Raw genomic sequence first — 27,218 nt, 5'->3', positions numbered from 1 at the left:
TAAGGATTCATGTACTTATGGAATACTCAATCATTTGCATTATAATAATACCATATAATTAATGTGGTATAATGTAATAAGGCAGTGAGCTGGCAGAATTGTTAGCATGGAGGAAATGCATTGCAGTATGATTCATTATGTTCTGAGTTCAAATTCCACTGAGTTAGATTTTTGTCTTTCATCCTTTTGGGGATAAATAAAATAAATACCAGTGAAGTACTGGAGTTGATGTACTCAGCTTGCCTTTCCCCCTCCAAACTGCTGTCCTTGTGCCAAAATTAGAAACAAAATTAGAAAGACAAAAAATTTATAATTTAATGAGTTGATTGAACAACTGGAATATTTAATGTTGAAAAAGATGACGGATTAGTTTACTTTTACTTTTAAATGCAATACAAAATCAATTTGAAGCCCTCTACCAAACACAGGAACATAGATATTAGTTGATTAAATGAGGGACCAACTATGTGATAAATTACTCTGCTAGAAATAGAAAGCAAATCTTCCCCAAAGAACACTCTATCATCTTAAAAAAAAAGGGTAATGTAGTCCCAGTTAAACTGTATATTGGAAAAAAGAAGAAAAAAAGACTGTAACACATTTGATCATAGATCTTGAACAGAGCTGACTTGGAGCAAAACAACAAAAACAAGACATTAGATTAGTGGCAGTGGAATTAGTGGTGATGATGATAATGGTGATGATGCTGATGCTGGTAAAGATATTCTAACAAAAACAAAAAAAAATAAAAATCAGTGAACCAATATCATGCCAGCCATGTAATATCAAGTTTGTTTTAACTACTTTCTACTACAGCTGCTTCTAAGTGTGTTTTTATGCCCTTCAAATAATGTGAAGAGTGTTCTTTCAGAAAATGTCTGTTCAGTGAAAAGCTAATAAGTGGAGCGTTAGGCTAGAGACATGTTAAAATACATAAGTATATTGGTTTCAAATTTAGGCACAAGGACTGCAATTTTAGGGGAGGGGGTAAGTTAATTACATTGACCCCAGTGCTCAAGTGGTACTTATTTTATCAACCCCGAAAGGATGAAAGGCAAAGTCAACCCCGGCAGAATTTGAACACAGAAATGTAAAGAAGGATGAAATACCACTAAGTACTTTGCCTGGCATGCTAATGATTCTGCCAGCTTGTCACCTAAAATACATAAATGCCTTTGTGGTAATATAGTAGCTGGAGCAAGAAACTAGGGGAAGACTTCAAAAGAGTATGACTTCTATTGCTGTTTAGCCCCAGGGTAAATATATGATCAAGGCGTTCCAGCCATAGCATCCCATGTTTTTAGCGGTATTTGAAACTACATCATTTAATATGATCTTTTTTGCTTAAGATGGTAGAAAATGATTGGAGAGAGATTTAGCTATTATTTCTAGAGGTTCTCTTGTTAACTTGTTTTACCTCATTCAGTAATGAGAAGGTAGTGAATGAAACATGCCAGTGAATGCTGAATGTATGTAGAAGATGAAGAGAATTAAGGTGAACATGTTCAGATGGGTGAATGATAGTTAATTACATTAGGAATAGAATATAGGTTGGCAAAATAGCTAGATATTAAAGGCATTAGCTAATGTGAGTAGAAGAAATTACTGTAATGGTATGGACATATGATGCAAATGGACAATGATAGGTTAAAAAGTGGCCAATGGTAGTACTGGAAGGGACATGTAACAGATAAATATATAGAAAGTGGTTGTACAATGAGATCTTGTGCTATTGAACATTACAGATTAGAATGTTGGTGACATGCAAACATATCCAACCCATAGCAGCATGGAATGGTGGGAAATGATGGAAAGATAGGGAAGAGTAGGTGACAGCTGTAATGAATGGGTAGGGTTGACGGGTGGCTGTAGGAAATAGTGGAAGGTAGGGGAGAGTAAGAAATGACTGGCTATATAAAAAAAGTAGGTGGAAGTAGGGAAGAACAGCAGAATAGAAATAATGATAATGATGATGATGCTGATTTTGTTAAAATTGCTGATATTAAATCAAAGCTAATGTTATTTTCTTTAAATGCTTTGAATACTAGAGGTTTTTGGTTACATTGGAGTATTTGCCAGAGCAGCAGCTTTCTCTAAGACAAGTGTTATGTAAAACAGGCATATAACATTTCTGGAGCCATTTTTCAAATAAGGAAATGGTTGATTCAAGAAAGAGAAAACAAAAGGTAAAAACAGAAAAAAGTTGTAAAAAAAAGCAAACTGTTGAAGAATGATTAGTAAAGGATCAAATGAAAGAAATGAATCAAAGAAAAACAGACCCAGAGGGTTTGACATGCACCGGAAAACGAGAAGAAAAAATGCAACATTGTTATAGATACCAGGTATGTAGGTGTTAATTAAACTTAAGCTGTAATTTGGAAATGTCAGTAGTTCATTCCCACACCACTTTGGCTCCCCTGTTCTCAGGAATGATTAATTTATAGGAAGCTGGATTAGGTAACATAGATATCTCAGGAAAATTGGTAAAAATCAAGAATGCTGTTTAATATCTTCTTTTCTTTTTTTTTTTTTTCATTTTTTTTTATTTATGTTTACCAAAATTTTCTTACAATGATTTATAGAGGAAAAAAACAAAAACAAACAGAAAGCAAAATAAACAGAAAGAATAAGAATTACTTAAATTCCACAGAACTAATCAAAAAGGTAAGATTGTTCTTTCTATCATTAGCAAATATTCCAAGATAGAGCGCACACACACACACACACACTTTACATATATATTTTTCGTAGCACGTGACAGAACACATTTTTCTTTTATCGCAATAACTTTCTACTAATTATGAACAGTTTCCAGCTACAAATAACAGCTTAAGGTATGTTGATGCTTGAAGGCTTCTCCAGATAATATCTTTTATAGGAAACATCAAAGAAAGACAGAAAAGAGCGCCAACAGGTACCATAACTATTAAAATTACCAGTGTTTTAACATAATAATTATTATGAGATGGAAATAGACAAGTACTTTAAATGTTTGTTGAACACCTAAGATAAAACCCAACATACTTCATTAATTTGACGAGTCAATAAAGTAGGTATCAATTAAGGAAGACAATTTCTTTTTTAGTTTGTTTAATTTTTTTCCAGATAATGCTGTTGTGTTTACGGAGATGTACTTTAATAGTGAGTGACTTGATCTGAGATCGTGTGCTGGAAGAAAAACAATTGCAGTGTGGAAGGTGTTTATAAACCTATTAAGAAACACACAAAAACTGTTAGATTCACTTCAACATTTAAATTTAATTTGTCAAAATATTTTCATCGCTTTGAGACCACAACCTGTACACTGACAAAACTCTGTGCTGCATGTTCTAGTAAAAAAGGAATCCAGTCAACAGTTGAGTGAGGCAGTCATTGGATATGGCTGAAAAGGAGTGATGGAACATATGTGTGTGGTGTGTGTGAGTGTGTGTGTGTCTTTGAATCTGTGTTTGTCCTCTGACACCACTTAACAACCGGCATTGGTGTGTTTCTGTGCCCATAATTTAGCAGTTCGGCAAATGAAACTGATAGAATAAGTACCAGACTTTAATGGAAAAAAACCCCAAAAAGTATTGGAGTTAATTCGTTCAGCTAAAATCCTTCAAGGTGGTGCCCTAGCATGGCCACAGTCTGATGATTGAAACAAGTAAATGAAAGATAAAAGATTAATTATGAATATTTTATAGGAAAAAAAAATGAGCTACAGCAGGATGCCAGATGTATTTCAAATTAATTGTTATCCATTTCTTTAGCAAAGAACTGATATTAATGGCAACAGAAAGAAATGAAAACTTTATGATCTGTTACAACAGAGAATTAGAAGAGATGACATCTAACCTGATACTATGAAGGATCAAGTTTTGTGTTTTATGGTTAGGTCAACATTCTAGACATTGGAGATATGGAGAGAAAGGAGAGTATTAATATTCGAGTGAGTTATGGAAATTTTCCATCATTAGCCTTGTTTTTCTTGTGTTAGCCGTTCTTTGTATGTGCATATGTTCCAGAATGGATTGAATTACATTCATATAGTCTTATATAATTTTTCTAAACCAATGTTTGTGAATACTTTTTGTGTAGTTTTAATATGGTAATATTGGAAATGGCAACTTTAGGTACTATGTAATTGATAAAATAAGAAACACTAAGTTGTTGGAGTAAATGATCCTATAGATGAGACAAAGAATGGCAAGAAAAAAAGTTAAGAAAACAAAAAAGAGAAAGAATAAGAAAAGATTACAGAAATGAAAAAAAGAAGAAAAAGGAAAGAAAGAAGCAAAATAATAAAAAAAAGAAGATGAAAAATAAGAACTAATAAAGATAGCAAATGAAAAAGAGGAAACTAATTCCATTGTCCCATCTGTGAACAGGAGGCAGCAAGAAGATATTCAATAGCTACAAGATTCGTTTAGTTATTCAAACAAATTCTTTGCCAGAAGAAGATGAAGAAATGTCTTGAACTATTTCAGTCTCATTGTATTACTGTGTCAACCAAGAGCTGCATTTCTCATCCAAACTTCTATCTCACTACATTATTCCATCAAACATAATTTCATACATAAGATAGAATTTCTCTGCAATTCCTGTTTCTAATAGATTCCAAGCCTATCAGTTTCAAATAGAACGAAACTTTGTTAAATAAGTATAAAGTAACAAGAAAAAAACGCAGTACAGCAGCAACCAACACCACCAGCATCAGAAGCACCACCAGCACCTCTATTTACAATAATCACCATGAATCAATAAGCAAGCCTCTACATAGTTGTTTAACCTGCTAGAAACACCAGCTCTGTCTCCCATTCTCATCACACTGTACTGTCTTTGAGCCTAGGTTTGCTTAATCAGTGTTGACACAAGGTGAAACATTTACAATAACAATCACTACACCAATCACCACCACAACAACCATCACCATGGAATCAAAAAGTATCACAGTTCCCTATTTCCCCTTCATCTCTTGTCCACATTATGCATAGTGCATTTACATAGTCCTCGCATTTCCAAATGATTGTCATCATCATTGATAAGATTACCAACCTCCTCTAAATTGTTTCTCTTTAAATCTTCTTCTGCAATGTTTCCTCAACAAACATCATCTTTCCTTCTCATTTTCTGTATCTTTCCAATACATCATTTTATTTCATTTTGTTCAATTGCAACAGTTTCAATTTTACATTTTATCTTTATATCTTTTGCCACTTCACTCCTCTTACAAAATATATTCAGAACAAAGCTTTCAATTACCCATTTTGTGTGTGTGTATTACACCCCCATCTCTCTCTTGTCTTTCTATCATTTGTCCTCTCTCCTATGCACTGTATAATGCTGCCATGGAATGATAAATAACTTTAGATTGTCCATACTTAATCCAACCCCTCTCATAATCTCTGTGCCTCTCTCTCTCTCATTCCCATCACAAAGTTACAAAGTATCTATTTAAACTCCTGTATTGTTGGCCATTACTCCCTCTCCTCAAAGGTTTTCGCAACTGACATATATTACACTCTTTTACCAGCAGACAGATAGTTGCCATTCATGTCTCTTTCTCACAGCCATCACCCTCTGATATATATAATTTCTCTCTCATTATTATTCCTCTTCCATTACTCCACCTAGAAGTGTTTACTATCTTTTCCTCTTTTCTCATACTGTGCCGGTGGCATGTAAAAAGCACCATCCGAACGTGGCTGATGCCAGCACCGCCTAGACTGGCTTCCGTGCCGGTGGCATGTAAAAAGCACCAATCCGATTGTGACCGTTGTCAGCCTCGCCTGGCACCTGTGCCGGTGGCACGTAAAAAGCACCCACTACACCCACGGAGTGGTTGGGCATCCAGCTGTAGAAACACTGCTAGATCAGACTGGAGCTTGGTGCAGCCTTCTGACTTCCCAGATCCCCGGTCAAACTGTCCAACCCATGCTAGCATGGAGAACGGACATTAAACGATGATGATGATGATCACTCCGATCGCTTTTTTCCCCATATTTTCTCTCCTTTCTCCCACCCATTTTAGTTCACCTTGTGCAATCACCCTCTCTTCTACTCACCCTATCAGTTACATTGTCCTGAATGAACAGAAACAACATTGAATGATGAAGATTCTTTTAACTGACTGGGTACACTATTGCTGGTACTATGATAAAATACATCCTATATGCTCCGTAAAAGTTAATAATAGGAAAAGCACCCAACTATAGAAACCAAGCAGAAATGAAAACAGAACAAGCAAGATGTTGTTCCCTGACCCATCTAGAAGTTTGGTAACTCTTTTGGTGTTTGTTGACATTTCTGATCAACAAATCATTCACTAGTTGTGCACTTACAAATTTCTCTGGAATATTAAAAATTCCTTACTTGAAGGTTTGTGACAGGAAAGGCAAGTGGCCATAAATATCCTGCCTTGATTTCCTCCTGTCTAAGCTATGCTAGCATAAGAAACAAATGTTAAAACTAAATGGTTTAACCCTGTTAAAGTATTTTATACATCTTGTTTTAGTATTCCTCTAAAACGTCATCTGTGAATCAGTAAGCTCATGGATAAATATGTGCATAAATGAATCTGAGTTGACATCTAAGTCTCGATGAAGAGAAATTGTAGACAAATAAATTACTATCGCCATTCATTATTTTGCTCTGCAGATAAAAAATTTTGACAGAGATTTTCTTTAACAAAAAAATGTCCATTTCGAATCATTAAAATAAAGATTTATAAGAACCTATAACTCATATTGATTTAAAAAAAAAATTTCAATTATTTTCCAAGACAAAAACCAATAGTTAATGAAGGTTAAAAACTTGTACTGAGCCATTTATATCAATTGAGAATAACAAATATTTGTTTCCTTATTTTTTTAAATAGGAAAATACAATGATATTCATTATCACTAATGTGATGTGTTGTGATTATCAAAAAATAATGGTGTAGAAGCAATTAATAGATGGGCTTCAGGTTGTGATTTACAGTGATGGTCTATAAACCTCTGCTTAACAGTAAGCAAATATTTAACAGTTTAGATTTGTTAAAGATTGGTGAAAGTTTCCCACTGACAATCGTTCTTTATTTGTTGATTCATTATCAAAATAGCTGGGAAAGGAAAGAGAGAACTCAATACATGTGGAGTATGAAACTTCACTTCAATTCTACTCCTCCAACTTAGTGAATATTTATTCAGGAAAAATTCCAAGCCTGATATATGTTGTTCCATTGCATCAGTTTTCTGCTATCAACATTTCCAATTGTAGTTCTATATTTAAGAGATGAGGAATTATGTACATTATTTACATTATTTACAATTGATGGATATTTGTCCTCATCTCATTTGTTGTTAACACAATGTTTCAGCTGATACACCCTCCAGCCTTCTTCAGGTGTCTTGGGGAAATTTCGAACCTGTGTTCTCATTCCTAAGGTATTTTTCTATGTCATTTTTATAGCTGAATCATTAACAGGACTAGAGAAGAAATTTCAGATGTGGAAGCAAAGTCTAGGATCAAAAGACCTTAGATTTAATCTAGCAGAAACCAAAGTCTTAGTAAGTAGGAGAGCAGACAAATCACAAATCCCCTCAAATAGATGGCCTTACTCAATCTGTAGAAAAGGCATAGGTACAAAAACTCCATAAAATGTACCCAATGTAAGCTATGGATGCATAAGAGGGGCAGCAATATCAGAAGGTTAACAGGAAAAATAGCTTTTGTGTGTGGAAGGTGCGCAAATACAATTAACACTAAAAATGTACAAGAGGGAACTGCCATTAACTGCCAGGAGGGAAAACTAGAAGTAGTTGATAGCTTCCATTTATTAGGTGACCAAGTCAGTAGCAGGGGTAGATACTTCAAGAGTGCAGCTGCCAGAATAAGAATAGGCTGGGCAAAGTTCAGAGAACTCCTACCTCTGTTGGTAACAAAGGGCCTCTCTCTGAGAGTGACAGATTGTATGATGCCTGTGCAAATAGCCATGCTACACTGCAGTGAAGCATGGGCTATGACCACCAAGGACATGCATAAACTTCAAAGAAATGAAGCTAGTAGGCTTCACTGGATGTCTGTGTGGATGCGTATGGATGAGGACAGCTGTGTAAAAAAGTGCCAAACTCTAATGGTAGAGGGAACCTGTGGAAGAGGTAGACCCAGGAAGACATGAGATGAGGTGGTGAAGCATGATCTTTGAATGTTGGGCCTCACGGAGGCAATGACAAGTGACTGAGACCTCTGGTGATATGCTGTGCTTGAGAAGACTTATCCAGCCAAGTGAAATCACAGTCATGGTCAATGCCAATATTGCATAACTGGCATGTAAAAGGCACCCTTCAAACATTGAATGATGTCAAGGCAAGCGAAATCTTAGTTGTAGCTGATGCTAGAGTCATGTAACTGACACATAAAAAGCACCCTTCGAACGTTGGGCAATATGCAATGTGTGAGAAGACTCATCAAGCCAAGTGAAATCAAAGCCATGACTGATGCTGGTGTCACATAACTGGCACCGGTGACAGTTGCATGTAAAAAGCACCGTTTGAACATTATACCTCACAGAGGCAGTGACAAGTTACTGAGACCTTTGGCGATATACTGTGCTACAGAAGGCCTCTCAAGTCAAGTGAAATTGTAGTCGTGATTGATGGTAGTGTTACATAACTGGCACCTGTGCAGATGGCATATATACCCTCTTGGAATGGTTGGCATTAAGAAGGGCTTTCAGCCATAGAAACCATGCCGAATCAGACTGGAATCTGGTGCAGTTCCCTAGCTTACCAGTTTTCAGTCAAACTGTCCAACAAATACCAGCATGGAAAATGGACATTAAAAGATTATGAAGTTGATGATGATGATGATGATGATTATATAGCCATTCTACATGGTAGTGAGATGTTGGCCTTGAATGCAGAGTAGATGTGAAGGCTAGAGAGGAATGAGGCTCTTATGCTCTGCTGGATGTGTAATGTAAGTGTACATGTTTGACAGAGTATATTGAGTGAGAAGTTAGGCATAAGAAGAATTAGATGCACTTGTTTGGTCATATGATATGGATGGATGCTGACAATTCCATAAAGTGCTGATCTCTCAAAGTAAATGAAACTCATGGAAGAAGGAGACCCAGCTGAACTTTCAAATGAAATGGCAAAAGACTGAGATTCTTGGAGCCTTGCTCTACTTGAGAAGACCTGTCCTCCACAGCAGAAGTGTTAAAGCTGCATCCCCTGGTGAAGAGGATTGACTTATAAGGGTCCTATGCCAGTGCTATGTAAAAAACATTCACACCAGTGCCATGCAAAAGCGCCTGTGCTGGTGTCATGTTAAAATCACCCAGCACATACTGTAAAGTGGTTGGTGTTAGGAAGGGCATACAGTCATAAAAACCAAGCCAAATCAGATTGGAACCTGTTGCTGCTCTCCGGCTTGTCAGCTCTGGTCAAACCATCCAAACCATGCCAGTATGGAAGACGGATGTTAAAGGGTGACGGTGATGATGATGATGATATATATATATATATATATATATATATATATATACTTTATTTAAAAGCAGCAGAAATATAACAAAAGCTGTTACTCAGAGTTTCACGTTCCCATTCATCAGACAGTTTTGTTGAAATAACAATTTTAACAATAAAATTGTTATTTCTGTTCTATTTTAACAAAACTGTCCGACAAATGGGAACGTGAAACTCTGAGTAACAGCTTTTGTTATATTTCTGCTGCTTTTAAATAAAGCATATTACTCTACCTCTGGTATTTGAGTACTCTTTTTTCCACCTTGTTTCACATTTATGTGCTTACTCTGGTGTATATATATATATATATATAATATATATATATATATATATAATATATATATATATATATGTGTGTGTATATATACAGATATATAATAAAGCACACACACACATTTGTAAGGTAGCACAACTTGGCCAGTTCAGACATAACATTTCATTAGTGAAGTATGATAACACAAAGCAAAAGTTGACAACAATGTTCAATCTAAATATTAAAGTTGTCTACACGCAAACCAATAATACTGAAATTTGTCTGGTTTCTTATATTACTTACCTTTACTCTTTCTAAATCATTGGCATCCATAACCGTGCCTTGGAAAAATTCTACTTGTGTAAAATGCCTCTTAAGCAACCCTTCAAGTTCTAAATCAGGGAGTTGCCTGGAAAATGAAAATAGGGAAATACAAATTTTCTGTAACATAATTATCACATGAAAAAATAAAATAGATTTATTTTTTAAAAGTGGTTTAATATCTTGTATCTTGGGAGGGTCTTTATGCTAATAATAAACACATGCACTGGTTCTATTTCACTTTTTTTTCTTATTAAACAATTGATTAACATTTAACCAATTAACTAATCAATTGCTTGATTAATTGTTTGGGCAGTCAATCAATTAATTTGTCAAAGTCCTTTCCTCATCATTAGAAACCTCAGTATTGACATGCTCTCTCTATTCAAAGTTTACCTGTCTCTTAGTTTAATGATTCTATATTAAAACTGGTGTAATATCCACTTCTCAATGATAGTGTGGATGGAATCGTTCTCCAAACTTAAATATCGAGGCATATATGAATGGATTGTTGTCAGTGCCGCCTGACTGGCTCCCCATACCGGTGGCACATAAAAAGCACCATCCAAACATGGTTGATGCCAGCTCCCCTGCCCTGACTGGTTCCTGTGCTGGTGACATGTAAAAAGCACCATCCAAACATGGCTGATGCCAGTGTTGCCTAACTGGCTCCCATGCCGGTGGCACGTAAAAAGCACCCACTATACTCTTGGAGTGGTTGGCATTAGGAAGGGCATCCAGCTGTAGAAACATTGCCAGATCAGATTGGAGCCTGGTGTGGCCTCCTGGCTCACTAGTCCCCAGTTGAACTGTTCAACTCATGCAAGCATGGAAAATGGACGTTAAATGATGATGATGATGAATTACTGAAGATAACATGCAACTGCCTCACATATAGAAAAGGTCACCTGGCTTATTATCAAAGAGTCTCTCACTGAGATCTTACAACTACTACCTCTAATTCTTGCACTGAGGTTACAATAACATCTTTCTCTCTCTCTCTAAACTAGAAACTCATGTAAAACTCCAACACAACTCCAGCTAAAACACATCCCCCTTCCCTTCGTTATTCTTCTTATGCTTTGCCCCAAACCTTTTGTTATACATTATTCTTTTATCCACAGAACTGCATCTCCCTGAAACTCCCTCTCTGCTTACATCTCTCTTCAAAAGGCGTATATTCCAACTGAACCTCAACCTTACTGGTTAACATGCCTGAGAGGGTCAGTAAAGTTTATGAACAATGGCTCTCCTCTGCAAGCCAATCCTGTATAACTCCACAATTTGAACGGAGCTTATGATCCTGACATGAAGGACTTAAGATTGAATGTTGATGGTTAAATACCAATCAATCCAGAAGAAGGGCCCTCACATCTATGAGGCAGCCAGTGTACTGTAAAGTCTTGTTGAAGGCTTTGAAACAGTGTCCATTCTCACCTGATGACCCCCGAAACCTACTGGTGTCTGGCTACACTTGCATAAACAAGCTGTTTACAAGTCTCTAGAAAAATAGCATAAAATAAAAAAGAAAAAGAAAAACCCAGATACATTAATATTAGAGTTGGTTATCCTTTTAAATGTAAGTTACTAAGTTATGAAAAAAATTGCAGAATTTGATTTAAACAGGGCAGCACAGTAATATAGAATAGGTGAAGTTTGAACTACAGATAATGGTAAAAGACAAAATTTAGTGAGTGATATTGAAAAGAAGTAAATTCAAAAATGTTTAGATAACCCAATGTCAAATCTTGGTTCAAACTATTGTTTATCATTTCATTTTTATTGCTAATATATTTTAAAAATGCATGAACATAATAACTTTTAAAACTTTGCACTCTAAACACAATGTCCTATTAATTAGGAAATCGATATTTAGAAAAATATATATTTAGATTAATCAAGAAATCGATATCAAGACTTATCATTAAGACAAAATGAAATTAATGTTAATTAATGTATATGTGTGTGTACCCACACATGTACTTACACACACACATTGATATATACAATGTATGTATGTATGTATCCGGAGTAATTTAAAGCGTAAATTGCGTGACAAATATATTTCTTTACTACCCACAAGGGGCTAAACACAGACGGGACAAACAAGGACAGACAAACGGATTAAGTCGATTACATCGACCCCGAAAGGATGAAAGGCAAAGTCAAACTCGGCGGAATTTGAACTCAGAACGTAGCGGCAGACAAAATACCGCTAAGCATTTCGCCCGGCATGCTAACGTTTCTGCCAGCTCGCTGCCTTTCGTGACAAATAACTAGTAGTTAGAACTCGGTGTATTTCCTTTCATGTATTTTAATTGTATCCTTTGTCATTAAATTCGGTTTTGAGTGTAACACATAGTATATGTCTAAGACGAAAAACTCGAGTTTGTTTATAAGATATTTAGTTACACCATCTTATGAATGCTTCATTAACATAAAGTAATTATCATCTATTATCTTTTACTTGTTTCAGTCATTAGGTTATGGCCATGCTGGGGTACTACCTCAAAGAATTAACTGAATGAATTGACTGCAGTATTTTTTTTTAAGCCAGGTACCTATTATATTGGTCTCCTTTGTTGAGCCACTAAATTATGGTGATATAAACAAACCAACAGCTGTGAAGCAGTGGTGGAGGACAACCAAAGACACACACTGATATATATATATATATATATATAATAACATTAGGGAGTATATCCAAACTTACAGGGAAAAATTAGATCCAGGATTAAATCAAATTTCACAGTATAAATATAAATTAAATTAGAGATAAAACCACTATTAGGCAACTCAAACAGTGATAGACATAAACGAATACATAAATAACATAAAATATAAATATAATTAATATAATATATATATATAAAATATAAAATTTAGAATTTAAAAATTAAAATTTAAAATTTAATATTTATATATATATATATATATATATATATATATAATATATATATATATATATACATATATATATATATTATATATATTATATTAATTATATTTATATTTTATGTTATTTATGTATTGGTTTATGTCTATCACTGTTTGAGTTGCCTAATAGTGGTTTTATCTGTAATTTAATTTATATATATATATACATGATGAGCTTCTTTTAGTTTCCGTCAACCAAATTCACTCACAAAGCTTTGGTTGACCAGAGGCTATAGTGGAAGACTTGCCACACAGCCTGTTTGAGATGATTTCTGAACAGAACAGTTAACTTTGACCTAAGACAGACAGCTGCAACTGACAATACACACATATTTATATAGATAGATAGATATACATGCATCAATTAATCAATCATAATTCTCCCTTATCATCATCATTTTACATTTGTTTTCCATGCTGGCATGGATAGTATGGCTCAACAGGATTCAGTGGGTCAGAAGACTATATGTTGTTTCAATGTCTCATTTTGCTAAGATTTCTGCTGCTAGAGAAAAAAAAATGAGGCATTGGAGCAAAATTTGGTGCTGAATTCTGTCAAACTGTCCTACTCACACTGACATGAAGAATGAATGTAAAATGATGATGATGCATATTTTCGAGTTTGTATCATTAGCTTTGTTCAGCTTAATTAGGTGACTTCTACTTGATTATATTTTGTGTAAAAAAATTAATAATTGGTTTCATATTGTTTTGGTTTATTCAAGCATGTATGTGAATGCAAGTGCAGGAGGTTAAATTTGTACGGAAGCAAGATTTATGATTTATGATCTGGTAGTTCCATACCTTAACCACCTGGTCATTTTTGCTATATTCAAACAAACAAAAATATACACATTGAGTATACAATAAATCAATTACAAACACATACATTGAGTATCTCTAATGTTTACATTAGTTATACATACTATTATACACAAACATACATACAGATATATAAAGAGGAAAATTAAGTTACTTACGTATCAATAAAAATAATCTCTACATCCACGTCTTCTCTGTCTTTGTGTAAGAAATCTTTTAAGAAGTTTGAGACCGAGTCATATGTAATATGGCCACACACTACAATATGTCTGTAGAAAAATAAAGAAGAAAAATGAAAATGTGAAGAGAAATGAAAATGTAAGCAAAAGAAAAAATAGAAATAGCAGGGCTACTAAGTGACAACGAGAAAAATTCCCACATTGGCTTTTTGGTGCAAAATGCACTCTTGTTTATATTGTTAGTGGGGAGATGAAGCCCAACTACCTTCAGTGCCATGATCACATGATTTCGACTTACTTGGTTTTGTCAGTGAATTTTGCACCAAAATGCCATTTTCTAATAAGTTTTGATAGATATTATCTCTTGGCATTAATACTGCCTCTGTCATTAATACATATTTTTAACAAGTTAACTGGCTAATAGTGACACTAGTGTCTGTTCTGGCACTGTTGGTAATATATATATTTTTACTAAGTAACAATAGTAATGTTCTATTTGATCCCTACATCTTTTCCTTATACAGTTCTTTGAAGCCACCACTAAGAACCTAAAAATGTGGCACTCACTCAAGTGTACATTCAAGAAAAACTGCTGTTGTTGTTGCTTTGCTCTGGGTTAGTGTTGATTGTACAAATCCATGATTAGAGGCATTCCAATTTGATGACTGGATCCATGCTAGTGGAGTGCTAAGAGCACCATCCGAGTGTGATCATTGCCAGAGCGTCTAACTGACTTCTGTGCCGGTGGCACGTAAAAAGCACCATTCGAGTGTGATTGTTACCAGCGTCACATTACTGGCATGTGAAAAAACATTTGAGCAAGGTCATTATCAGTGCCGCTGGAACTGGCTCCTGTGCAGGTGGCATGTAAAAAACACCATCTGAGCATGGCCATTGCCAGTACTGCCTGACTGGCCCTTGTGCCGGTGGCACGTAAAAGCACCCACTACACTCTCAGAGTGGTTGGCATTAGGAAGGGCATCCAGCCGTAGAAACTCTGCCAGATCAAGATTGGAGCCTGGTGCAGCCATCTGGTTCGCCAGTCCTCAGTCAAATCATCCAACCCATGCTAGCACGGAAAGCAGATGTTAAACGATGATGATGATGATGATGAGTGTCTACACTGTCAAAATATCTCTCCTATTTCTTTTGAGTTCATAAGGGGTGATTTGAGGGAGATTTTAGCTGTTATTTCAAGCAAGTTGAGCAGCCACAAAGGGAATTTTTTTGTTGGCTAATAGTAGAAAAAAAAAGGCTATAAAAAATTAAAAAAACATGTTTTTTCTGATTATCTGAGAGTAGCTCTTCAGTCTTCAATCACAATTATTGATTCACAGACTGTCTTTTACAGTAATTACAATTGTTTCTGTTTCACTGATTCTTGAATACACTTGGTGCACCAACCTTATCCCCTCATGTTATGTGTTCTATGGTTTATCTTGCATATGGTAATACTAAATGCATTTGAACATACTCCTATTTTGTTGCTCAAAAATATTTACTGAACACTACAATCTAGCCTGAGCAATGGGATTTCTATAACTATTTTACAATATAGACGAAAAAATCACATTATATATATATATATATATATATATATATAATAATAAATATTAGGGAATAAATCCAAATTTACAGGGAAAAATCAGATTTAGGATTAAATCCAATTTTATAGTAAAATATTATATAATATAATTCGAGACAAAACCACTATTTTGCAAAACAAACAAGGAAAGACTTAATCAATACATAAAAATTTTTAATATAAAGAAATAAACCGCCACTACAATCGTTTCATGTCTTCAATGACATTCGTCAGGTGGATTTTCGATCTCCTAATCTGTTTTAATTTATGAAGTTTTATGTATTGATTAAGTCTTTCCTTGTTTGTTTTGCAAAATAGTGGTTTTGTCTCGAATTATATATATATATATATATATATATATATATATATATATATATATATATATATATATTATATATATATATATGTGTACTCTTTTACTCTTTTACTCTTTTACTTGTTTCAGTTATTTGACTGTGGCCATGCTGGAGCACCACCTTTAGTCGAGAAAATCGACCCCAGGACTTATTTCAAAGCTGGTTATCCTTGTAAAGATAGGGTGTACTTCATTCTATATGTAAGTGCATCTACAGACACATATACACACAGATGCATATATATAAAACACACATCTAAGGCAACATTTACTCAGCAATTGTTCAGGATATATATATATATATATATATATATATATATATAATGAGAGTAAAAAAAAAGAGGACAAAGATAGGTGTGTCAACAACAAACAGATCTATTAGTTTCACACTTGGGAGGTGAGAAAGTGTTTTACATTTTGAGCGTACACTCTTCGACAGAAAGGAACACAGAAATAAACAGGGAGAGAAAATAGAAAAAGGTGTAGTGGCTAGTGATCTATCATGACCGGACAGCAGGGTCACACAAGAGAGCGAGGAAGAAGGGGAGAAGATACATACATACATACACACACCCCTACACAAAAGCACACACATTCATAAACACATACGTGCACAAACACTAACATATTAATGCATACACACATGCACACAAACACACACAGAATTTTAATCATGTGTACACATAAGCTTTCAGATATAGATATAGAAAATGTATAGGGTTATATAAGTATTTAGATGTAGGAATCTCATAGTCAGATAGGTTGTGTAAACATTGAAGAGATGTTCTGTTCACAGGATATCAAGGCTCCCTCCCTGTGTGTTACAAAAACTGAATAATGAGAAGACAGCAGACATATTTATTTCAGGAGGCTTGGCAGCATTTTAGAACAAGCAAAAGGTGATCACCTTTGTAAGTAGGCATAACCATTTCATACAATGAAATATAGGAAAACTGAGTCAAGCATGCAGACACACCCCTTAATACACAGGTATACATGCATGCACCCATTCATACACACACAACACAGTACAACAAGTTGAAAGTTTATATGGAGAAAAAATGAGAAGCAGAAAACAAATACTACAAAGGTAGAACTAGAGCAGGGTTAGTGTAAGCATGGGGAAAATGAAACTAGTTTACTCAGTGCTGAAAAATGTCATAAAGAAATGACAAATAGGAAATTCCAGATATAGTTCAAGAATCTCAAATTTTATCATTGAAATTTGGTAAACATACATATATGTATATATAACTATTAGGTCCTCCCATAAATAATGTGGTTTTTTATACTTCTTTTATTTTTCAAAGTTAAGATAAACAAAGTTCTTATTTAATCTAAAATATACTCTCCTTCATTTTCTACAATGTTCTTCCATCTATCTGCCAGACTTGTAAGGCCTCTCTTCCAAAATTCACTTGTCCATGGCGAAAAACACTTCTCCAGTACTGTTCTGACCTCATCTACAGAATTCATATTTTTTCTGTCCAAATGATTTTGAAGACAGCAGAATAAATGATAAATGGATGGGGCAATGTCCGGCAAATATGCTGGGTAGGACATCGTTTCTCAATCAAACTGCTTCAGCCTTTGGAATGTCATCCTCGTTGCATGTGGTTGAGCATTATCCAAATGGAAGAATACCTTTTGTCTTGAAACCAAAGATGGTTGTTTTACTTCTAGCACTGACTTGAGCTGCTCAAGCTCTTGCAGTAGATCTCCTTTGTTATCGTTTGGTTTGGGTTTAAAAGTTCAAAGTGGATTAAACTTTTCATATCCCACCAAACAGATAGCAACACCTTCTTTAGCCTGGGGTACTGGTGTTTCTCCTTTCCCTACCCACTGTCTCCAGTGCTTGACATTTTTATAGAGAACCCATTTCTCATCACCAGTCACTATTCAGACCAAAAAAGGTCCATTCATGAGATTTGACAGCAAAGAAGAGCACACATTCACTCTTTGTGCAATTAGACTCAGAAAGTTTGTGAGGAACCCATTGACCCAATTTGCTGACTCTTCCAATGGCATGTAGGTAACAATGAATGGTTGAATGACCAAATCCAAGTTTTTCTGCTAGATTTTCAATAGTTACAATGGGATTTTATTCCACTAGGGTTTGCAGGATGTCATTGTCAAGCTCTACAGATCTTCCAGGATGAGGCTCGTCTTCTAGGCTGTAGTTTCCAGCTCAGAATTTCTGGAACTACTTTTGACACTGGCTTACACTTATTGTCCAATCCTCATATAGTGCATTAATATGCCTCACACTTTCCGTTGCAACTCAAAAAGCAAAACATGCTGAAAATGCTCCTTTCTCACTTTCATTATAGCTTTGAAAAAAATAACTTGAAATTGAACTGCACTCTTCAAAACTTGCATTAGGAATAAATACAAGGTAAAATTACTACCTGCTTTTATAGCAAGTTGATGCAGGTAGTTTACCCTCCAACTTTTAGTTCATGCATTTGAAAAAACCACATTATTTATAGGATGACCCAATATATAGATAATAGTAGATTCTTACTGTCTGAATTGCAACTACATATAACAAAAATAATTACCATAAAAACTCATGTAATTTGCACACCTGTGTAATTTACGCAGGTGATTTTCTGGATAAAATGTTAAAAAACGCTTCTACTCATGTAAAATTTGCACCTAAAAGTTTTCTGAATTGCCAGTATAGCCAGGGGAAAAAGGTTTTCAGTTTTGTTGTACTTAGAACAACTTCACTTACTTATGATTAGATTTTATTAAATTTTCATTAAATAAAAATAATTTCTGCTTAACAGGTATCATATTGAAAGCTATTAAATTAAAAGTGTTTGTGTTGTTTATCATAAACTTTATTTTACATTTCTTGCCCACAAGAGATTATATTCGATTTTTAGCATACTGCTGTATGTCTACTCAAATCACAATCACAGGAAAAGCTGTTGATAAGAATTACCAACAAAAACAAAGCTGATAAGTAAGAACAGGTATTGCAAATTAAGTTTAATTACCAATAAACATCAGCTTGGATGACACTTTACTCAACCGACTGAGGAAGGTAACCGATCAAACTGATCATGTAAACAGAATTCTTTTCTGCCTTTTCTTGTCGGAACCTTTGATACGGAGTATCGAAATTTTAATCCCTTTCACACTTATAAAGTGTCAAGCAAACTTAAAAATTTGTCATTACCATGTTGTCAGTATGAGCAGAACTTATGAATTGTTTACTGTGACAGAGAAATTAAATATGTGCTCCATTGCGATAGGTAGAAACTCTAAGTGATGTAAAATATGAACCGGATTGTGTTTACTAGCATGAACATCAGATTTCAGAAACTAGTTAACCATTTAATGGTTTTAGCAAATTTATACAGAAAAAGTAAGCATTAAACTGTCCAGCATAAATAAAAGTCAACTTCATTATGTGTACTTCAGCCATTATTTTTTTCTGTAAAAATCTCTATTCTGACATTAAATGAGTCAACTTCCGTTACAAAATTTTATGTTTTGTACATCTTTTCTTAACAAAAAAAAATTTCAAAATAAATTCTGGAAATGATCTACTCATGTAGTTTACGCACCCACTAAAGTTTATTTTTAGTTTTGTGAAAAAATGTGCATAAATTACATGGGTTTTTACGGTACCCAGAATTGTTAGGTAGTGTGGAATAACATGATTCAGAGCTGAGTTTGTATGTTATAATAGAACAAAAAAGTAGAAATAATGTTCATAATAAAAATAGAGGTAAAATTTGAATAACAATTCAAAGGGGAAAAGATTACTCAATAGAGTTAAGTAGAGCAGAATAATAACATTCTTCCAAGCTGACTGTGAGATCTTGACTTGGAGTTTCCTTGAACTTAAATTCTGAATTTATTTCCTTTGGGGAGGGATGGAGAGATGGACGATCTATCTGACTCTCTGTCTATCTATCTATATATATATATGAGAAAGACAGAGAGGGGGACCTGGAAAGAGACAGGTACTGCTAGGTTTAAAAATAACAGTAACACCACAGTCAAAATAGAAATACTATGACTCTAATAGGGTTGGGAGTTCAGAGAAGAAAGGGACACATTCATACATGTGCACATGTATGGATGCATATATATATATAAATCTCCTGATCTGACCCCACCTGACTACTATCTGTTCCCCAACATGAAAAAACACTTGGTTAGGGACCAGTATAGCAGTTATGTTGATGTCACATCTGGTGTTGATGACTATTCTGTTGACCAACAGGATGAAAGCTTCTCCAATGGGATACAAGCACTGTAGCTCCAATGGAAGAGGTGTGTGGACTACAAGGGGGACTATGTTGAAAAATAAACCATATTTGGTTAATTATTTATATTATTTACATTTGACGGATATTTGTCCTTATCTTGTTTGTTGTTAACACGTTTCGGGTGATACACCCTCCAGCCTTCATCAGGTGTCTTGGGGAAATTTCGAACCTGGGTTCTCATTCCTAAGGTATTTTTTGATGTTGTTTATTATTATTATTATTGTTATTATTATTATTATTATTATTATTCAGGTCGCTGCCTTGAATCAAACTCCAAGCAGTGACCTGAACAATAACAATAATGAAGCCAGTGTGCTCCAATGGATGTGTAAGGAATGAAGCCAGTATGCTCCGATGGATGTGTAATGTCAGTGTGCATACTCGACAAAGTGTTAGTCCCTTGAGAGAAAAGTTGAGCTTAAGAAGCATCAGATGTGGTGTGCAAGAGAGACGATTGTGCTGGTATGGCCATGTGGTGAGAATGGATGTGGATAGCTGTGTAGAAAAGTGCCACACCCTTGCGGTTGAGGGAATGTGTGGAAGAGGTAGACCCAGGAAGACCTGGGATGAGGTGGTGAAGCTTCGAACACTGGGCCCCACCGAGGCAATGACTAGTGACTGGGACCTTTGGAAATATGCTGTGCTTGAGAAAACTCAGCAAGCCCAAGTGAGACCATAACCTCATGGCCTATGACAGGTGCAACAAGCCCACTTATGCGTACCTTTTCTTCATTGGACACTAAACTCTGCTTGCGAAGACCTATTGAGGCAAGTGAAATCAAAATCAAAATCAAATTCAATGACTGGCATCCGTGCTAGTGGAGCGCTAAGAGTACCATACGAGCGTGATCGTTGCCAGAGCAACAAGCTGGCCTCCATGCCGGTGGCATGTAAAAAGCACCATTCGAGTGTGATCGTTACCTACATTGCCTTATTAGCACTTGTACTGGAGGCATGTGAAAAAACATTCGAGTGAGGCCATTGCCAGTGCCGCTGGACTGGCTCCTGTGCAGGTGACACATAAAAAGCAGCATTTGATCATGGCCGTTGCCAGTACCGCCTGACTAGCACTTGTGTTGGTGGCATGTAAAAGCACCCACTACACTCTCGGAGTGGTTGGCGTTAGGAAGGGAATCCAGCTGTAGAAACTCTGCCAAATCAGATTGGAGTCTGGTGCAGCCATCTGGTTCGCCAGACCTCAGTCAAATCGTCTAACCCATGCTAGCATGGAAAGCTACAAACAAGATGAGGAGAAATATCTGTCAAATGTAAATAATGTACATAATTCCTCATCTCTTAAATATAGAATTGTACTCATTTGGTTACATTCCATGAGAGTTTCTTGGTCAGCCTGTGAACCTTTTAGCCAACCTTTGTGTGTGTATACATATTTATACACAAACACACAATGAGTTTGTTTAGTCCAATCCATGTAAGCATGGAAAAATGTTTGTAAACTGATAATAATGATGATGATTTTTTTTATGTATGTATGTGTAGGTGTGTGTGCATGTAAGTCTGTGCAAATGAAGATTTGTTTACATTATCGTGTGCTTAGGGTAGAATATTTCTACTAATTCGGTTCAGGTATTTTGTGATGCTTGAAAACCAACTCACTGGAATACCTGTACAATTATTGCTAGGTAAACAATATTTCAGTAAATTATCAATTTCTCACTTCTACTTCAGTAAATCTGCCCTTCCCCCTATCTCGATATAGCTATTGAGTACGGTTGGTTATTCTATATTTAAATCCTGTTAATTTTAGACATGGCATGAACTGAGATTCTCTCTGGCAGTTAGATTAAATTAATATCACCTACTTTACTTGCAGTAAATTGAGTTTTAAAAAATTTTTTGGTAATATATATATATATATAGGTTAAACATTCATGCACATACATGTGTGTTCACACGCACACAGAGAACAAGATGGAATGAGTCAGTATCATATAATAGAAGACAATATATATATATATATATATATAGATATATATATATATATATATATATACTACTAATATAGGATGAAGTTTTTTACAGAAAAAATTTCATCAAAAAGTGGCAGCATATTAAAATACCTTTAAAGATTAAAATTATAAACAACTTATAAACAAAGGCTAAAGAAAATATTTCTATGCCAATACACTGATAACAGACTTTTAAATCGTCAATTTCCACATATTATATACTCACTACAGAAATACGTAGTACTGAAATCGGGAAGCTAGTCAACAGAATTTTTTTTAAATAACGAACTTTTTAAAAAAATTCTGTTGACTAGCTTCCCAATTTCAGTACTATGTATTTCTGTAGTGAGTATATAATATGTGGAAATTGACGATTTAAAAGTCTGTTATCAGCGTATTGGCATAGAAATAATTTTCTTTTACCCTTGTTTATAAGTTATATATATACTCTTTTACTTGTTTCAGTCATTTGACTGTGGCCATGCTGGAGCACCGCCTTTAATCGAGCAACTCGACCCCAGGACTTATTCTTTTGTAAGCCCAGTACTTATTCTATCGGTCTCTCTTGCTGAACCGCTAAGTGACAGGGACATAAACACACCAGCATTGGTTGTCAAGCAATGCTAGGGGGACAAACACAGACACACAAACATACACACACACACACATATATATATATATATATATATATATATATATATATATATATTATATATATATATATACATATATACGATGGGCTTCTTTCAGTTTCCGTCTACCAAATCCACTCACAAGGTTTTGGTCAGCCTGAGGCTATAGTAGAAGACAGTTGCCCAAGGTGCCATACAGTGGGACTGAACCCGGAACCATGTGGTTGGTAAGCAAGCTACTTACCACACAGCCACTCCTGCGCCTATATGCATATAATGAAATGAGATCATCATCATCATTTAGTGTCTATTTTCCATGCTGGCATGGATAAGATGGATTGACTGGAGTTGGTAAGCTGTAGAGCTGCACCAGGTTACAGTCTGTTTTGGTTTGGTTTCTATGGCTGGATGCCCTTCCTAATGCCAGCTACTCCACAAAATGTACTGGATGCCTTTTACATGTCACCAGCATGGGTGTCTTCCATGTGTCACTGGCTGGGGTGCCTTTCTGTGTCTCTGGCACAGGTGCCTTTTATGTGCCACCAGCATGGGGCATGAGCACCTTTTGCATGTCACTGGCACTGGATAATAATGATAAAAATTTGTGGGACCCAGGAAATTCCATGCTTTATAAAGGCTCTTATTTCTAGTTTGAGGCATAATTTATAGATTTTCATATGTCAATGATTTTGATTATGTCTTCTGCTGTGTTCCATAGTTGGACTTTTTAAAAACATAACATTAGAATGTATAACATAACACAAACACACACACAAACACAAACACACACATACACACGATGGGCTTCCTTAGTTTTTACATCCCAAATTTACTCACAAGGCATTGGCTGACCCAGGGTTATAGTAGAACACACTTGCCAGAAGTACCATGCAATGGGAGTGAACTTGAAACCATGTGGCTGCAAAGTGAGCTTCTTCACCAAACAACCATTTCATTTTCGTGTATTTGAACATCTCGTCTTCTATTATATGATACTGATTCAGCCATCTTTTTCTGTGTGTGTGCATGTGAGCGTGCATGTACATGCATGAATGTTTAACCAATATATACACTCAAAGAATGTAAACAACAAATGAAAACCCAATGCTTTCCAAATGAGGTCATTTGCACTGAGCACTAGAGGCTCCTTTGTTATTATTGCTGTCAGAAATGTAGTGAATTAGGTATTGGTTTATTGGAAACCTATAACCAAACAAAGCAATTAATCGCAAATTGTGATATAAAATCCAAAAATAAACAGCACCAATAATAGGCGCAGAGGCATGGCTGTATGATTTCAACTTTGTTCCACTTAACAGCACCTTGGGTAAGTGTCTTCTACTATAGCTTCAGGCTGACCAATAACTTCTGAGTGAATTTGATAGATGGAAATGGTAGGAACACATCATGTATGTGTGTGTGAAGTGTATAAAATCAAAATCGATCAACATGAATGGAAATTGTAGCTGTGATACCAGTGCTGGTGGCACATAAGAGAACCATCCGAACGTGGCCGTTGCCAGTGCCGCCCTGACTGGCTTCCGTGCCGGTGGCACGAAAAAAGCACCATCCGACCGTGGCCGTTGCCAGCCTCGTCTGGCACCTGTGCCTGTGGCATGTAAAAAGCACCCACTACACTCATGGAGTGGTTGGCGTTAGGAAGGGCATCCAGCTGTAGAAACATTGCCAGATCAGACTGGGCCTGGTGCAGCCTTCTGGCTTCCCAGACCCCAGTTGCACCGTCCAACCCATGCCAGCATGGAAAGCGGATGCTAAACGATGATGATGATGATATATATATATATATATATATATATATATATATATATATATTACCCATAAACATAAATCCGAAAACAGAAGCACACTCTAAGTTATAGAGTAGTATTTATTAAAGTTAGATAAGACCAGTTTATGAGATTACCTTAGGTTTCATGACCATAAAGGATTAGCTTTATGGTGTATCATCTGATCCCAAAACCTGTTGGCTAAAAGCCTCTCTAGCAAGTGGCTTCTGTAGAGTATGAAGGAAGAAAGAACCCCATTACTCAATGTCAACAAAGGGGACTGTCTGCCCTTGGCTATTGCTGATATCAACAAAGAGGATTGTATCTCTTTGGCTATCAATTACAAGTGACCCTCTTATCTTGTGGGTTCCAATAGGCAAGTAGGAATTTCCTGAAATATAAACACGGTCTGAAGACCTCTGTTCTGAAGTTCAGAATGTTCCTTGAGTCAAGGAAGTCCTTTAGGATCCTTGCCTGTTCCACTATGCATACTTTACAGCAATTGGTTTCGATAATTTAGGGACTTAGATTTTCTAGGATTCTCCATGATATTGTGTATGGAATCCTGTCATCTATCAGCTGCCATACATGGCTGAATAATGATGTGATGACTCTCCTTTCTGGAATCCTGAAGGGAGATCTGTGGCTGGAGAGGCATTGTTTGAACAAGTTCCCAGAACAGCTGATATATTTTCGTGGTTGGGTGTTGGTGGTGGTGTGTCTGTTGGTGTTGGCATCGCTGCCACCACTGTTGCTGGAACTGGTGCTGATGATGGTGTTGGTGCTGCTGTTGCTGGTGTTGGTAAAGGTGCCATTGTTGTTATGGCCATCGCCATTGATGGAGGTGCTGTCATTGCTGTTGTGGATGCCATTGGTGATGTCTCTGATGCTATTTCCATTAGGGATACTGCTGTTGTTATTGTTGCTGTTATTGTTATTATCACTGGTGATGGTACTGCTGCTGCTGTTGCTATTGGAACTGTCGAGCCTGCTGTTGTAGCTGTAGCCATTAGGGAAACTGCTGCTGCTACTGTTTTTGTTGTTGTCAAGCAACAAGACGGGTAAGGGTGATTAGGTGATGGTCTAGGGCTTAGGGGCAGGAGACCCCAGACCTTGGAAAAAAAACAGTCGTCTTGTTGTAGTTGAAGGCTCTTCGTTGACACCCGATACCACTGGGAGGTTGCCCTTGAAGTCGCTGGAAATGGAGATCTCCAGGTCCAAATTCTTGAACGGCTGCTGCTGCTGTTGTTGTTAGGGATACTACCATTGCTGTCATTGATGTTGTTATTGTTATTGCTAGCAATGGTGCTATTGGTTCTGTTCATATTTCTGATGCTGATGTCCTTGCTACTGTGGTTGTCATTAGTGGAGCTACTGCTGCTAGAGTCAGCCAGTATCTTGGCTTCATAGACAACTCCCTTGGTTTTGCAGAGGCCCCTCACTGGGCATCTGTTGTAGTTCCTGTATGATCATCCTGCCTCCATTCATGGGTTAAGGGTGCTAACTAGAATGCTCTTAATATTGAAGCACAGATAAAAGAACCCTAAGGTTGTGCCTGTTGAAAATGAGTCCATAACTATGTGAACTAGTGAAATGTTTATCTTTTAACTTAAAGAATATCCTACCTACAGACGTTTTTATGTTAAGAGAACTTGATAGATGGAAACTGAAAGAAGCCTGGTGTGTGTGTGTGTATGTGTGCTAGTCTATTGGAACCCATAGGATACCACAGTCACCAGCGATTGATAGCTGAAGGGATACAATTCCCTTTGTTGACATCAGCAATTGATAGCCAAAGGGAGACACAATCCTCTTTGTTGACACTGAGTACTGGGGTCCTTTCCTTCTTCTTACTCTGGAGAGGTCACTCACTAGAGAGGCCTTTAGCCAACAAGTTTTGGGATTCTGATGATACACCATAAAGCTTAGCCTTTTATGGATATGCAGCCTAAGGTAATACCATAAACTGGCCTTATCTAACTTAATTATATACATGTGTGGCTGTATGATAAGAAGTTTACTTCTCAACCAGATGGCTCTGGGTTCAGTCTCACGGCATGCAACCTTGGGTGAGTGTCTACTGCTATAGCCTTGGGCTGACCAAAGCCTTATGAGTGAACTTGGTAGATGGAAACTGAAAGAAGCTTGTTGTGTGTGTGTGTGTGTGTGTGTGTGTGTGTCTTAGTGTTTGTCAACTACTTGACAACTAGTGTAACTTAGTGCTTTGACAAAAAAGACCAAGTAACAAACTAAAAAAAAGTACATAGGTCAATTTGTGGATTAAAGTCAAGGCAGTGCCCCAGCATGGTCACAGCACAATGACTGGAACATATGAAAGATAAAAGATAACTGTTGCTTATTTCCACTTCTCTTCATTTGAGCTTTGTTTACCATTAACAAATCAATGGTATCAAATCACTAAGGGTTACATATGTTGTGCACAGAGTATAAACCATCCCCTTTTTATGGAGGATTAGAACTGTGGGAGGAATAAGTCAACACCTATATGAAGAATCTACTAAAATCTGTACATGAAGTGAGGAGTGATATCAAGTGATAGTAAGAACCAAGATAGAAAAACAAGAAAGCCATTC

At 36.1% G+C, this 27,218-nt stretch overlaps 1 protein-coding gene across 16 annotated transcripts in view; it reads right to left on the bottom strand.

The window, feature by feature from the left end:
- The window catches only part of LOC115228444 (calcium-activated potassium channel slowpoke), a 334,128-nt gene that overhangs the window by 135,757 nt on the left and 171,153 nt on the right, over positions 1 to 27,218 (bottom strand). For all 16 annotated transcript variants that reach the window (XR_004997920.1, XM_029799032.2, XM_036500503.1 and 13 more), the window contains exons 8-9: positions 13,986 to 14,096; positions 10,051 to 10,156 (exon numbers count right to left, since the gene is read on the bottom strand). Coding sequence is in view for 15 of the 16 variants with exons in the window: in XM_029799032.2 (XP_029654892.1) it covers positions 10,051 to 10,156; positions 13,986 to 14,096 (217 nt within the window). In the remaining variant the exon portion in view is untranslated. The remainder of the gene's footprint in view (positions 1 to 10,050; positions 10,157 to 13,985; positions 14,097 to 27,218) is intronic.

Source organism: Octopus sinensis, linkage group LG2, assembly GCF_006345805.1.
Source record: "Octopus sinensis linkage group LG2, ASM634580v1, whole genome shotgun sequence".
Classification (NCBI taxonomy): domain Eukaryota; kingdom Metazoa; phylum Mollusca; class Cephalopoda; order Octopoda; family Octopodidae; genus Octopus; species Octopus sinensis.
The sequence above is the reverse complement of the archived record's forward strand: the minus strand, read 5'-3'. Positions and strand labels throughout refer to the sequence as shown.